Genomic DNA, 15,830 nt, shown 5'->3' on the forward strand with positions numbered 1-15,830 from the left:
CCTGGCCCTCGCCCCGTCTCGCCCCGCCCACGTCCCGTTTCGCTCCGCCCCAGCTCCGTCTCGCCCCGACCCCGTCCCGCCCGGCTGCGGTGGCGCGGGCGCCCCCGGGTGGCCACGGGCAGTGCTGCTCCTGGCCGGTGGAGGCGGCGGCGGCGGCAGCGGCAGCGGAAGGGGAAGCGCTGAGGCGGCGGGGCCCACAGCCATGGCGGAGCCCGTGCGGGAGGAGCTCTCGGCCCTGGCCGCGATTTTCTGCGGTCCCCACGAGTGGGAGGTGCTGAGCCGCTCAGGTGACTACCCCCGAGCGGGAGGGACAGGGCGCCCTCAGGGGTCATCCGCGTTCGCTTTGCGGCTCCTCCCCACCACGGAGCCTGGGCACCCCGCCTGGGCCCACGTATGGGGACCGGGTTAGTTGAATGATGGAGTGACACGCCCCAGAAGCCGGAGTGGTGCCGCAGCGGGAGGGAGTGTGAGGCGACCCCAGAAACACTAAGAGAGCGGCGCGGCCCACTGGGGCCTCTGCCGCCGGTCCTGCTTCCGGAGCCGGGGGCCCCTGCGTGCGCGTTCCCAGGCCCTCCCCCAGCCTCCTCAGATCTCACCCTATAAAGAAGCCTTTGCTGATGCCCCCTCGTTGTTCTGTGTCCTTCCTAAGCACTATGCCCTAGGCCCCCCGGGAGCACTCCCCGGTTTTAACTCTACACGGGTATTTGTACGTCTGAAGTTGCAGGAGGGCAGGGTCTGTTTGGTAATAACTCCAGGCACCTGGAACGGTGCCGCCCAGGCACGTGGTAGGTAGTTGGTAAATGTTTGTTGACTGAACTTTTTAATTTATCCAGTGCTCAACCTCAACTTTATCCGCATTCTATTTCCAAGTTGATTGTTTTTCTGATACTTTTTTTTTTAGGTGGAGTCTCGCTCTGTTGCCCTGGCTGGAGTGCAGTGGATCCATCTCAACTCACTGCAGCCTCCGCCTCCCCAGTAGCTGGGATCACAGGCACGTGCCACCATGCCTGGCTAATTTTTATTTATTTTATTTTATTTATTTTTTATTTTTTTAAGATGGAGTCTGGCTTTGTCGCCCAGGCTGGAGTGCAATGGCGCGATCTCGGCTCACTGCAACCTCCGCCTCCCGGGTTCACGCCAGTCTCGTGCCTCAGCCTCCCGAGTAGCTGGGACTACAGGCGCCCATCACTACGCCCGGCTAATTTTTTGTATTTTTTTTTTTTTTTTTAGAAGAGACGGGGTTTCACCGTGTTAGCCAGGATGGTCTCGATCTGACCTCGTGGTCCGCCCGCCTTGGCCTCCGAAAGTGCTGGGATTACAGGCGTGAGCCACTGTGCCCGGCCTATTTTTTTTTTTTTTTTTTTTTGAGACGGAGTCTCTTTCTGTCCCCCAGGCTGGAGTGCAGTGGTGGGATCTCGGCTCACTGCAAGCTCCGCCTCCTGGGTTCACAGCATTCTCCTGCCTCAGCCTCCCGAGTAGCTGGCACTACAGGCGCCCGCCACCACGACTGGCTAATTTTTTGTATTTTTAGTAGAGACGGGGTTTCACCATGTTGGCCAGGCTGGTCTCAATCTCCTGACCTCGTGATCTGCGCGCCTTGGCCTCCCAAGGTGCTGGGATTACAGGCGTTAGCCACAGGTGCCTGGCCTTCTGATACTTTTTTTAAAACAAGCTCTTGAGGGCTTTATTAGTCATTTAGCCCACATTTATTGAATCCCTGCTGCCTGCAGATTTTGTCAGGGTTTCAGAGACACCGCTACCCATGGCCTCTAGGAGCTTACAGTGTAGAGAGGTTCTTTTGACTATTTTTTGATGATAGGTGAAACTTACTGTCCCTGTATGTGGCTTCTATTGAGTAAAAAAAAAAAAAAAAACAAAAACAAAAAAAAAACACTGCCATGTGTGAGAAAGTGACTCAGTTTTCACTTAGCTTTCAGATACATTATGTACATGTTTGGGGCATGAGATTTATCGTTATAATGTTACATTGTAGCTACTATTAAAATTGGCTTTCTGACCATAAATTGGTTAACCTTTAAGAAGGTAGTCTAGGCCTGGCACAGTGGCTCACACCTGTAATCCCAGCATTTTGGGAGGCTGAGGCAGGCGGATCACTTGAGGTCAGGAGTTTGAGACCAGCCTGGCCAACATGGCGAAACCCCATTTCTGCTAAAAATACAAAAGTTAGCTGGGTGTGGTGGCACGCACCTGTAATCCTTGCTACTCAGGAGGCTGAGGCAGGAGAATCACTTGAACCTGGGAGGCGGAGGTTGCAGTGAGCCAAGATCTCACCATTGCACTGCAGCCTGGGTAACAAGAGTGAAACTGTGTCTCAGAAAAAAAAAAAAAAAAAAGTCTAAAAATGGGCTGGATATTGGGAGAAAACCATTTAAGATTAAGATCCTTCATGATATCCATCGGGTGTGTTATTCACTGAGGGACAGGGAGTTCCATTTCTTCCTTCTTGCATTCATCCACTCACATCCACTCATTGGGCACTGTTATGTTCCAGGCACTATGTACCTATTAGTGTAATGGAGTTGCTTTCTTTTTAGTGCCCAGCCTGACTTGTATCTTTTGAAACAAATCCATATGAAGGGATTTACTCACTTTTAGTGTTTCCTTGTCATCCCTCTTCTGATTGGATAATTCTTCACCATCTCCCTCTCTGTCTCCACTGTTCTCTTTATTGATAATTACTTCTGCCTGAGGCAGCTATTTGAAGAGATCATCAGTTTTCCTAAATTCCTTTATTATGGCTCAGTTGGGAATATCCTGGAAAAATGAACCTGCAATTTCCCATCACACCTTAAAGAACTGGTAATGGGCTGGGTTATTAGTACACAGCTAAGCATAAAACACTGGTGAAGGGTCAGAGAAAACCCAAAAATGTAAGCATAGAAAGAAAACAGTTTCTTAATCTTGAGAACACTGTAGACCCTTTATCTGCTGTTAAATTGAGCATGACTTTCAAGCCATGCCTCCTAATTAATTTAATTCAGTGTTCTGGCATCAATAAGTAATTGAATTATAAAAGAATTCAGTGTAACAACTTAGGACATTTTGTTGCTGAGAGGTAGAATAATTCAGTGATTGAAATGGGGATGTTTGATGTTCACAACTGGGAATTAAGGGTAAGGTAAGGTCTTTTTTTTTTTTTCCATGATTTTCCTAACATCTTTTTACAAAGTAAGGACTTCTTTAACAGACCACAGTAAACATGCAGCAGACTGCTGGCTACCACTCACGTCACTGTCAGTTTGGGTTGGAGGGTACACACTTGATTGCCGCTGGAATCAGGAGAATGTTGCAGAGGAATTACATTCCTGGTAACAAGATAACCCAGCAAGACTCAGACTGCTAACCCAAGGATCAACTATTAAGGCCGTAAGATTGAAGAAGCTAAATAATTGGATTCCATTTAGCTGGACTACTTTTATGCTGAGAATTTCAGGGGATTTTATCTGCCTTTTGATCTCTTTCCAATGGTTATAGTAAGCTTCTAGTAAGAGGCATAACCATCTCTTACGGGTGCAAATTAAATAAGTCCCTACACTCCCATCTACAAGGGAGGGCTGTGGATAGACCACATTAGGGATATTCTGTTTTTCTCTATGCATTGTAGTCAGTCTAGGTGCCAGATTTGATGGGGTGACCTGCCATGTACGTGATACTTTAAATGCATCTTACTTGATGAGGGGTACTGTTGGTCTTACTTCACAGAGAAGATAACTGATACTCAGACTGGTTAAATAACCACCAGGCTCCAGGTGTATGGGCCTTTGCACTGCATCATGCTCCTTAATAGATGGGGCTGTTGCATCAGGAAAATAGTTCTTGGAAAGCAAGGAAATACTTGTCCAGAGAGAGTAATAATGAGCACCCAGAGAAAACACATGAGTGTGAGCCAACTTATGTTCAGAACAATCCCAAAGGGGAGTGTATGTGCATTTATGTGTGGATCTATGAGAGGCGTGAGATTGGTATTGTATTGCCATTTTCCTGATGAGGAAATTGAGTGACACAGATTATGTGGCCATAGTCAATGTTCATTATTTTTTCTTTCTTTCTTTCTTTTTTTCTTTTGAGATGGAGTCTCGCTCTGTCGCCCAGGCTGGAGTGCAGTGGCGCAATCTCGGCTCACTGCAAGCTCCGCCTCCCGGGTTCACGCCATTCTCCTGCCTCAGCCTCTCCGAGTAGCTGGGACTACAGGCGCCCGCCACCACGCCCGGCTAATTTTTTGTATTTTTAGTAGAGACGGGGTTTCACCGTGGTCTCGATCTCCTGACCTCGTGATCCGCCCGCCTCGGCCTCCCAAAGTGCTGGGATTACAAGCGTGAGCCACCGCGCCCGGCCTAGTCAATGTTCATTATATGTGGGAGTTGTGCTTCTGGAAAGAATCTCACAGATGAAAAAGTTGTAAGATGGGAGAACCCAATATCATGTAATAGGTTTTCACAGAAGCTGCAGAGTGAATTTTTGTATTTTATCAACACTAATGTTCAAATTAGTTTGGGCCCTCTTATAAAATGAATCATGACTGTCACACATTGACCCTTCTAAATCTGCTCAGCTCGGTTTTCTGCTGATTGTCAGTATTGAGCTGACTTCTATAAAACCGATGAGATTGCTACTTTTAGCTTCATTTATTTTTAGTTTTTTTTTGTTTTTTTTTTCTGAAGCTACATTGAAACTTATGTAAAAATCCAACTGAAGCATAAAACAAGCACTGGTGTATGCTTGCCTGGGAGCTGCCTGGGAGCAAGAAGAGACAGTCTTGTCTTACCAAGTATGAGAGGGTACTGGAGGTTTCTTTGTGGTTTTCTTCAAAGTTGTATGTTGAGGATATACAACAATTGCAAAGGAAAAAAAAATACAAGTGTAGGGAAAGTCAGATGTATATGGTATGTAAATAATTTCTTAATGGGCTCTTAGTGAATCCTGAAGAACCCATTTTCTTAAATTTTACCTTTTTTTAAAAGTGCCTTCTGTTATTTGACTGCATTTATAGAGTTTCTGTTGTGTGTTGTATTTTATTAAGTAGAATGAAACCTTAAAAATAGCACTAGTGTGAACTTGGAGTTCTAAAAGTTTAGTTTCTCTAGTTTGAATTTCTGTTTGGAATGCGGTTAGCAGCATACTTTCGGATGTTTATAAGGAAGCATAAGGTTTGAAACCTGTTTCAGTTTGTGTTTTAGGTATGAAAATGATACACTTACTATAAGACAGAATGATTTGGTTAGAAACAACAAGTAGTCAATTTGTATCAACTTCAACCAGAGGGCAAGACCTACATCTTTTGATAGGGTCTTTAGAATACATGAAAATAGCCTTGGACTTAGGGAGATTTTAGTTTTCTGGGGCAAGCCTTGAGTTTTCTAGGGCATAGATATTTGTTGAGAATGAGCAGTTTGTGAATTAAGCTTATTAACTAAAGTTTTGGGGGGCTAAGGAGGGGCAGAGATTAGTATTAGATTTAGAGCATAATTATTTTTCTGCTAATCACTGTTTCTAAGCTGTTAATAACCTTAAAGCAGATAGGGGCAACTTTGTTTTCTTTTTTATTATGGCAAAAAAAGAAAACAAAAAATCAGACTTACAGTGCATGTGTTATATGAAAAATTCTGAGGCAGAAAGGAACCAATTTAATTGCTTGTACAATGTCAAGCAGATGAGAAATGGAAGAGTAAAATACATACTTCTAGAGTTTTTGGGAGAAAGTGAGTTTTTAAAAGTATGTCATTTTATTGCCACATTAAATACCAGAAGAATGGAGTATGTTATTGGGCTTTTCAGTTTCTTGTAGAGATGACAGTATCATTTTGTATAATCTTATTTTGCAGCTACAGTGTATGTGTAGGTGGGCAGGGGGATTTACCAAGACCAATTAGGAAGAATGCTAATCCTTTCCAATTCTTAAAAGAACTAAGGCAGTTTTCTTCCGAACATATAACTAGTCTGAGGGTCACAGTTTTCTAAGGTGAAAGTCAGGAGTTTCACCCATTGCTATTCTGTTTGCTGACTAGGACCAGAAAATAACAGAGAAAAATGAAAATTGGTAAGGACTGACATGGCCAGCTCAATAGCTTTTCAAGACTTTTCCCCTGGACTACCAACATGTTTCTTTCATGTGGTTCCCTGCACTAGAGAGGACCCGGTAGGTGTTTATATGGCACAGGTTAGAGAACACTGTGGGTCTCAGGGTTTTGATCAGAAAAGGATTCTTCAAAGTTTGCAGCATAGCATCTTGCTTCAGTGTGGATACATTGCTTTCTTTTGTGGTAAAATCTCTGTCTCCTCCTCATAAGGACCCTTGTGATTACATTCAGGGCTCACCTGGGTAATCCAGGAAATATCCCCCTCTCGAAATCCTTAACTTAATCATGTCTGCAGAGGCCGTCTTGCCATGTAAGGGAGCGTATTCACAGCTTGTGGGGAACAGAATGTACACATCTTTGGGCCCATTATTTACCACAGGTACCAGGGATTTCTGCACCTGTGAGATCCATGATTACAAACTACTAGCACAATTCTAAGAGCTGTATGACTGTAAAATTTAAGTTTTTTGTATCCCCCCATTTTGGTTGTTGTTTAAAAAGAAAATCAAGATATTTCAGTGCTGGAAAAAATGTTAATTTAGTTTAACCACAATAATTCTGGGCATGAAAATACCATAAAATAAGTTTGAAATACCATGGAAGTCATTAGGTGGGACTTAGGGAGGATCTGTGGAACTGGACAAACTTTTAGTAGACAGAAAGTTAAGGGCCTTCTTGGAGATAATGGGAGCAAGAGGCAGAGATGGGACACCCAAGACTGAGGACATGGTATAAAATGGGTAGTTGAAGCAAAGAGTGAGGAGAGAGGAAGTCAGAGTGGTAGGCTGGCCCTAGGCGTTGCATGGAGGAATTTATAATTCATTTCAGTCTGGGAGAGTGGTATTGGGATAATTTGGTGTGGGGAGAGGCAAGCGGCGAGGAGACCACTATTGCAGAAGCCAGAGAAATGCCTGAATTAGGAGGGTGGAAGGGAGAGAAATTCTGGAGGACTTGTGGGATTTGGCAGTTGAATGCTAAGTATGAAAGAAGGAGGGAAAAAAAAGAGTCGAAGGCAGCTTTAAGATTTTATGCCTAGGCCAGGTGTGGTGGCTTACACCTGTAATCCCAGCACTTTGGGAGGCCGAGGTGGGTGGATCATCTGAGGTCAAGAGTTTGAGACCACCCTGGCCAACATGGTGAAACCCCGTCTCTACTAAAAACACAAAAATGAGCTGGGTGTGGTGGCGGGTGCCTGTAATCCCAGCTACTCAGGAGGCTGAGGCAGGCGAATCGCATGAACCCAGGAGGCGGAGGTTGCAGTGAGCCGAGATCACACCACTGCACTCCAGCCTGTGTAACAGAGTGAGACTCCGTCTCAAAAAAAAAAAGAAAAAAAAAATGCCTGGATAACTGGAGGAAGAAAGTTGTTTTTGGAATTATGCTTTACAGAATGCCTGTCATTTAGGGGTTTAGGAAAAGTAGAAAAAACAGTGCAGCGATGAGCAGGGATATAGGAAAAGAACCAGGACACTGTGATGTCTGGGAGGTATGGGAAGAGAGAATTTTGAGATTGGTTCAGCAGGTTCAGATGCTATAGAAGGGTAGGATTGGATAAAGGCCACAGAATGTGGCTATGTCAGGGGTGCCCAAAGCACCCTCACACTCAGTGATTTGCCAGAAGCACTTAGAGGACCCAGAAAAACTGTTATATTCATGGTTGTAGTTTATTGCAGCGTAAGAAAACAGACTAAAATCAGCAAAGAGTTGCATGGAATGAAGTCCAGGAGAAATTGGGAGCAAGTGTCCAGGTGTCTCCTCCAGTAGAGTCACACAGACATGCTTAATTTTCTTAGCAATCATGTGTGACAACATGTGACATGTGTTCCCAACCAGGACATCTCATTTGAACCTCCTTGTCAGAATTTTAATTGGGGGTCAATCTTGGCAGCATGTAATACCTTTGTGACTCGTTTCAGCTACTCAGACTCCAGTCTCTAGAGCAAGAAGATTCACCATAAATCACATTGTTGGCCTAAATCATTTAATCAGACACTGTGTGGTGCAACACTTCAGGCATACAAAAATAAAAAAAAAGAATAAAAGATAAAACCTACACTTTTTTTTTTGAGATGGAGTCTCGCTCTGTCGTCCAGGCTGGAGTGCAGTGACGCGATCTCAGCTCACTGCAAGCTCCACCTCCTGATAAAACCCACACTCTTAACAGGCAGAATGTTACTAGGACTCTTAGCTCAGCTCTCAGGAGCCAGCCATGGGCCAGTCCTCAAGACAGGCTGTTCGTGGGAATGTGCAGAATTTGAGCACCCCACTCCTCCTGAGTTTTCTCTTTCTTGCACAGTGGCAATTAGGAGGTCATTGGTAATGTTTGAGAAAGGAGCTTCAGAGAGAAGATATGTCGGAAGCCACAGTACAAGTAGTTTTGGAGAGAGTGGCTTGTGGGAAAATGGATGAGAGAATTATATTTTAAGAAGACTGCAGATGAAAGGATAGAGAATGATAGGTTAGTAGCTTAAGGGAATTAGTAGCATTGAATTTTTTTTTTATGCAAGAAGATAAATACTTTCTTAGTGGAGGAGAGGAATAATTAGAGGGAGGGATAGAAAATGCAAGCACTGTCCAGATGTGGTGGCACACCACCTGTAATCTGAGCACTTTGGGAGGCCAATACGAGAGGATTGCTTGAGGCCAGGAGTTCAATACCAGCCTGGGCAACATAGCAAGGCTCCCATCTCTACAAAAAATAATAATAATAATTAGCCAGGCATGATGGTACATGCCTGTAATCTCAGCTACTCAGGAGGCTGAGGTGGGAGGACTGTTTGAGCCCAGGAGGTCAACACTGCAGTGAGCCATGATCATCCTACTGCACTCTAGCGTGGGTGACAGAGTGAGACTCAGTCTCAAAAAGCAAACAAAAACAAAAAACAAGCACAAGACCAGTGATAGGGTTTCCTGTGGAAGGGAGGAAGACACTTCTTTCTCAGATAAAACAGTGAAAAAGAGCAAGATGATTAAAAAAAAAAAAGTATAATCAAGTGGCCCAGCAGTTCCTAGGCAGCAATGACAACTGCAGTTCCTTGGTCACTAACACATTTCCATGGATTCAGCCAGTAAGGAGACAGTGAACCCAGATGGATTTGGACAGTTACTGCTTAATGCACAGCAGGAAGCATTAGCTTCATGTTCACATTGATTCTCCTTGTCCCCCAAGTTCAATGGGGTGATGTGGAGGTAGGCTGAGGTGCGTAGTATGCTCTCAGTGGGTCTTTGTTATAGCTGAGGGGCAGTGAGCTTAGGAACCCTCTGGTTTTATGAGGGGGCTGCTAGTGATCCTGCTCAATCTTTGTCCTGAAGGAGTATGTTACCTTATATTGCTTAGGAAACAAATCTGCCCCCTGACCTGGAGGGAGAAACTCTAGCTTCCAAGGCTGTCGGTTATGCAAATATCCTTGTACAAAGTTATTGATGCCCTTTGCTCAGAAGGCATTCAGAAATGCCAGATTGTGGGCATCCGACCCACAGACACTGACCTAGCGATGGATGAGAGACGTACACTGACACAGATATTTTGCTTGTCAGTGTGGCTAAGGGGGTTCTGCTCCTGAATCTGCAGTGTAGGCCACGATAAGCTGGCGAAGTTCACATTTATTTAGTACAGATTAAGTGACAAAGGTCACGAGTAAACATCACTAGAAGGTAATTAACATTGCTACCCCCCCACCTCCCCCCAGGGGAGAGCAGTCATGCACCCACAGATAATCAAAGGTTGGTCTTAGGACCACATGAGTAAACAAGCTATTTAGGTAAACTCTCCCACATTCCCTTGTTAGTTGCTCTTTTGCTATCAACTCAAGGTAAAGAGGATTAGGCTGCTTTCAGCCAAATCTTTTACTGAAGCTATGCAACACCACCCCCTGGCCTTCCAAGAAGGTTTGTGACTATTTCCTATAACTATCTTTACAATTTTTCCTCTACAGTTTTTCCCACCACCCTGACTGAACTCCCACACCAGATCCCTGGAGAATTATCTACCAACACAGACATTTATGTTTATATAAATTATATGTACATGTATATGTACGCATATTTATGAATAAAGAAATGTTTAGGTGTAGAAGAGAAGTCAAGGAAGATCACTTGGGATATATCCCTGCTCTCGTGTTCTGAAACACTGGATTGAGTCAATATGATGGGATCTGTGTCTTACCTGTCATTTTCCCTCAGAGACTAGTACTATTAACCTTGAGCTTAATAGGTGTTCAGTGAATGCTTGTTGAATGATGAATGATTGAAGATCTTTAAAAGTTCTCCTCCTCCTTGAAGAGAGAATGTCAACTCCCTAGATGATTATTAGAAAGTTTATTCAGCCTAAATGGTCATGTGTTGTCTGCAGTTCTATTTGTAATGTCTGTTTTACATATTGAAATGTACGATTTTAACATAAGCAGCCTACTTTAACAATAAAGTATTTTTTTAAAAAGGGTAAGTAGTTAGGCCTGGTATGGTGGCTCATGCCTGTAATCCCAGCATTTTGGGAGGCCAAGGCAGGAGGTCAGGAGTTTGAGACCAGCCTGGCTAACATGGAGAAACCCTGTCTCTACTAAAAATACAAAAATTAGCTGGGCATGGCAGCATATGACTGTAATCCCAGCTACTTGGGAGGCTGAGGCAGGAGAATTGCTTGAACCCGGGAGGCGGAGGTTGCAGTGAGCCAAGATCACGCCACTGCACTCCAGCCTGGGCGACAGAGTGAGATTGTGTCTCAAAAAAAAAAAAAAAAAAAGAATAAGTAACTAGATAGAAGAAGAAAGGTTTTGAGAAACATGATGGGTTTTGGAGGAATGTACAAATTTAGATTTGGAAAATTTTTCTTATGAAATACACATATAAATTGTATCATTTTCATATAGTCTTTATAACGGTTAACTGTCTGTGTTTCCAGATGATGTCCTAAAATAGTCGTTCCTTGCAGCTGGTACTGAAGAGTGTATGAAAGAAAAACTCTGTAACAGATGTGTCTGGTCCTGTATGAATCAATGTCTGTAGCAATGGCTTTTATATATGTGGAATCAGAAGGCTAGGAAGCAATTTTAATGTTCTGTTAGGTTCTTTAAAATGGGGATACATTCAGGTCTCAGTTGTTGAGGCTGTTGAGCAGCAATCCAGGTATGAAAATGGGAAAGATTTGACTGCTTTTCTCATGCAGAGGAATAAAGCAAAGGCACGTGCAGAGGGAAGTAGGGGTGGAGAGAGGCAAGTTAGCTTCAGAGAGATTTATTTGCACCCAGTTCTGTTCTACTCAGCCTGACGTTTTATCATCTTTTTGAAAAGTGGCGTGAAGTGGTGTGGAACACATCAGAGGGTGAAGCCGAGCAAATCTGAAAGAGAGCAGAGGATTTCATATGATATCCTATGTGTGCTTTCCCCTTCCTTCTTAGGAGCTGGAAGAGGCAGAATTGATGTCCACTCAATTTCAGTTCATCTTGCCACCTTCATATTACACTGATACTAATATATTTGAAATAAGAAGAGAACATTCCAGGCAGTTACTGTGTCACATGCAGTCATCAGTTTCTCTGCAACCCTACAACCACAAGGGATTCCATTGTTTGCTTTGACTTGGACTTCCCATAAAATGACTTTCGTTGGATTTAGTGTATAATTTTTAAATTAATTACTGATTTTGTATACATGTGGTATTGTATCTTTGAAAGCTCATATGAGTTTATTAGGGATTTTCAGAATTATCAACTAAGTCTGGCTAGAAAAAAAATTATCGGATGAAAAACCTTTCTGGTAACTTAATAAAAATGGGGTGATACCAAGTGGAAATGCCAGTTAAGTCCTGGGTGCTGGTGTGTGTGAATACATGAATACATGTGTATGGTTGAAGGAAATAATTTGTAAATCATAGCTTTTCTAGTATTACGTGTCCCTTCATAAAATAGCTCAGAGTTTTCTCATGAAAAATAAATTGACATTTGAGACAAAAGTTTGAACTTGCTAGTGTTCCATTCAAATTGAATAATGTACAGCTAATGATTATTTTTGGATGCCTTCCAGAGACAGATGGGACCGTGTTCAGAATTCACACAAAAGCTGAAGGATTTATGGATGCGGATATACCTCTGGAATTGGTGTTCCATTTGCCAGTCAATTATCCTTCATGTCTACCTGGTATCTCGGTTAACTCTGAACAGTTGACCAGGGCCCAGTGTGTGACTGTGAAAGAGAAGTTACTTGAGCAAGCAGAGAGCCTTTTGTCAGAGCCTATGGTTCATGAGCTGGTTCTCTGGATTCAGCAGAATCTCAGGCATATCCTCAACCAACCAGAAACTGGCAGTGGCAATGAAAAGTGTACTTTTTCAACAAGCACGACCGTGGATGATGGATTGTGGATAACTCTTTTGCATTTAGATCACATGAGAGCAAAGACTAAATATGTCAAAACTGTGGAGAAGTGGGCTTCAGATTTAAGGCTGACAGGAAGACTGATGTTCATGGGCAAAATAATACTGATTTTACTACAGGGAGACAGAAACAACCTCAAGGTGCCAAAAAGTTAAATGTTGAGTATGAATCTGGCTATTTTCTGCTTAAAATGGTGTGTCTTTAAGTGTGTTTTATAACAATGGGATAGATTAATTATTAAGATGTTTCTGCTTTCATTATTACCATCTTAATGGATCTTCCTTTTCTTTTTAAAGAATGTCTGACTGCTAATTACAAGTACAAACTTGCAAACCTTGAAGAATAAGATTACATTTTAAAAATCATGTCACTTAATAAAGTGACAGGTTATTTTAAAAGCTCTGTGGCACATGGGTGTTTGTTTCTGTAATTAGCTATGAGCTTGAATTTTATAAATGTGCACTAAAAGTTTGTGCATATTAATATTTCTTCCTATAGTTAGGCACAGCAAGGTGTGTATTTGTGGATAGTCTGCAAGATTTGTAACTTTCTGGCTGTTAAAAATACATTCTGACACTTTAATTTGGTATCTATAATACCTGGAAAGAGGAGCTTGTCTGTTATAACTGAGATTTCATGTTAGTAGAAGTAGAATCATTAGGGCTGTCAACTTGTCACCTCCTACCTAACTTTTGCTTTCCACCTGACTTGTCTCAGCAGTTGCTTTCAAAATGATCATCTTCTTCAGATTTTTCAGATTCTTATTCTAAAATCATCTGACCTGTTTTAGGTGGGACAAGATGAGGAAAACTGTTTTTTATATTTTAAATATTAGAAGAGCTACAAATCACTTAATAGGTTTTATACTTTCAGATAGGTTAGGTCACAAATAATTACATTTGAATTTATTTAAGACAAATTTAGTGTGAACAGCCTATAATCTTAAAGATTTGTAGAATAATGACCTAGTTTTTTCATGATGGACTCTTACCACAAAACTGCTTTGGCATTTGGTTAACCAGACTCGTGCTGGGTTAAAGTATATAGATACAACAGTAATTCAGATTTAATGCATATCTTGGATTGGGACTGACTGAGGAACCTCTTGTTTTAAAGTGATTTGTAGTATATCTATAACGTTTGATCCTTTTGGCTAAAATAGTAGCTGACAAAAAATAAATACAAATTAATTTTCATGCTCATCTTTACCTAAAAGGCTCAGATTTCTCTTTAAGCCAGCTCAGGAATATTAGGCTAAACACAGCTGTTTTGCAGATGTTCTTACTCAGACTGACACATCAATTAATTAACAAGTATTTATTCATGTTTACTAGAACCCTGCTAATGTAGGGAAATAATACTTTTTTAGGAGATCTTTTTTTCAGCTCTCTCTAAAATGTCATTTTATGTAAATTTCTCTTATATTTTTATAAGATTGTATACTAGGATTGAGGATGTATAGGTACATATTTATAGATGCTATCAATTTGGAATGGTAAGTGCTGTGTGCCTGGTAATGTCATTTAGCTGCTGAATTTGTAATAGTAAGAACAGTGGCTTGTGCTCTCAAGTGTGCCATGGCGCTATATCCAGGTACTCCTCTAGTGCTTTGCATGTATTATCTCATTTAATCAGTACAACTTCCCCATGAGGTAGATCCTGCTATTAATTCCATTTTATGGAGAAGGCAACTGAGCCACAGAGGATTTAAGTAACCAGCCCAGAGTAAGAACTAGTAGGCAGTTCAATCCAGATTTAAACTTGAGGGGTTGGATTATATTGTTCTTTACTCCTGTATCCACCACTACATTATTCTGCCAAGTATGTTAAAACAAGTATATAAAAATTCTTACTGCTTGATTTAAAAAGGGGGTATTTAAGCATGAAAATAAGCCTACAGGTTTATGGCTCCTTTAAAACTGGGACTTTGAGATTCAGAGTAAGATATGTATTTAATGTACTGATTTATTATTTAGGAGTACTTGATTCTTCAGAAAACCTCCAAAGTAGATGTGGACTCAAGTGGAAAGAAATGCAAAGAGAAAATGATTAGTGTACTGTTTGAAACAAAAGTACAGACAGAACACAAAAGGTATAATTTAGTACTATTGTAGATGGAAAAGCAACTGAATCAATAATTATACTCGACAAATCTAGGCATATTCATGAGTTTCTCTTGTATAATGCAGGTTTCTGGCATTTGAAGTCAAAGAGTATTCAGCGTTGGATGAATTACAAAAGGAATTTGAAACTGCAGGACTTAAGAAGCTTTTCTCCGAATTTGTACTTGCTCTGGTAAAATGAAATGGAAGACAGGAATCTTTTAGTAAAATAGCAGTGTTTTTTGTTGTTTTTGCATTGGATTTTGGGAGTGGTTAATTGAAATAGTCACCAGGGAGCAATTTTAAAGTTTCTCTGAAGCAAAATGATAGGCATCATTCTAACTTCAGGAACAAAAGCCAGTTCTGTTTTATGAAATATTAAACATGAAGAAAACTTGTATATTCTAATGTTTGCCAGGAAAGGCTAGGTTCAGTAGATGAGACATTATTTAAAAGATAAATTTAAAAAGATGGTAAATGAACACTTGTTTTTATAGACAATATTTGTTTGGAACTATGTAATTTTCTGGCTAATTTTCTTGTAATTAAATGATTTTTTAAAAAAGATTTGTTTTCATGTTTACTTTTCTTATGTTTATATTTTTAGCATTTGATCACCATTTTCCCCCATCCAGCTTATGTCTAATGTTTTAATAAATGTTAAGAAAAATATAACACTGATTTTTTTTAATGGAATTGCATAAATTGTTTAAATACAAAGTTCTATAGAACAAGATTTACAGTTGCTTTTTGAGGGTGTTCTAGAATCGCATGATACTTGCTAGCCTTAGGACTAGAGATTTGATTCCAATTAAAATTCTTATTTGAAAAATTGAACTTCTTGTTTGATAAGAAGAGAAATGTTCATACAGAATGAACCTGGCTTGCAAGATGGAGGAAATTATATAAAAATACTGTTTTTTATTTCTTATGAAATCTGTCAAAACATGGTAAAACATATTTATCATGACCTAATGAGAGAAGAAGCCATAAGATAAAACTTGTGTTAAAATCTGTAATAAAAATGTAAGTAGACATTTGTATCTCAGAAAGGATATTTGTACGCATGAACTCACTTGGGCTGCTAAAATAAGGGACTGAGTCATGGAAGAAAGGCCAAGTGAATCCCTTTGGCTGCCACCTATGAGTATAGTGATATCATTATGTAATTATAACTGATGGGGGAGGGAAGTGAGGAGAATGTGGCATGCTGAGCAGTGTTTCCTGACAGTAATACTCTGTGATGATGTCAGTTCAATCT

At 41.3% G+C, this 15,830-nt stretch overlaps 1 protein-coding gene across 2 annotated transcripts; it reads left to right on the forward strand.

Moving 5' to 3' along the window:
* Positions 1 to 121: 121 nt before the first annotated feature.
* On the forward strand, positions 122 to 15,241 carry RWDD3 (RWD domain containing 3). 2 transcript variants are annotated; one of them, XM_063625568.1, is made up of 4 exons: positions 122 to 287; positions 12,120 to 12,607; positions 14,444 to 14,559; positions 14,657 to 15,241. In XM_063625568.1, the coding sequence occupies exons 1-4, from the start codon at positions 203 to 205 to the stop codon at positions 14,769 to 14,771; spliced, it is 804 nt and encodes a 267-aa protein (XP_063481638.1). In that variant the 5' UTR covers positions 122 to 202; the 3' UTR covers positions 14,772 to 15,241. The 2 variants fall into 2 exon arrangements, with proteins under 2 accessions (XP_063481638.1, XP_063481640.1); XM_063625570.1 differs by lacking the exon at positions 14,657 to 15,241 and having other exon boundaries at positions 12,120 to 12,624; positions 14,444 to 14,520.
* The last annotated feature ends 589 nt before the right edge of the window (positions 15,242 to 15,830 follow it).

Source organism: Symphalangus syndactylus, chromosome 12, assembly GCF_028878055.3.
Source record: "Symphalangus syndactylus isolate Jambi chromosome 12, NHGRI_mSymSyn1-v2.1_pri, whole genome shotgun sequence".
Lineage (NCBI taxonomy): Eukaryota > Metazoa > Chordata > Mammalia > Primates > Hylobatidae > Symphalangus > Symphalangus syndactylus.

Excerpts from the sequence above, each read along its gene's own strand:
- RWDD3 (XM_063625568.1), top strand. The coding sequence starts at position 203 with ATGGCGGAGCCCGTGCGGGAGGAGCTCTCGGCCCTGGCCGCGATTTTC. Across the intron at positions 12,608-14,443 it reads GAGACAGAAACAACCTCAAG|GAGTACTTGATTCTTCAGAA; the intron begins GTGCCAAAAAGT and ends TTTATTATTTAG. Across the intron at positions 14,560-14,656 it reads GTACAGACAGAACACAAAAG|GTTTCTGGCATTTGAAGTCA; the intron begins GTATAATTTAGT and ends TGTATAATGCAG.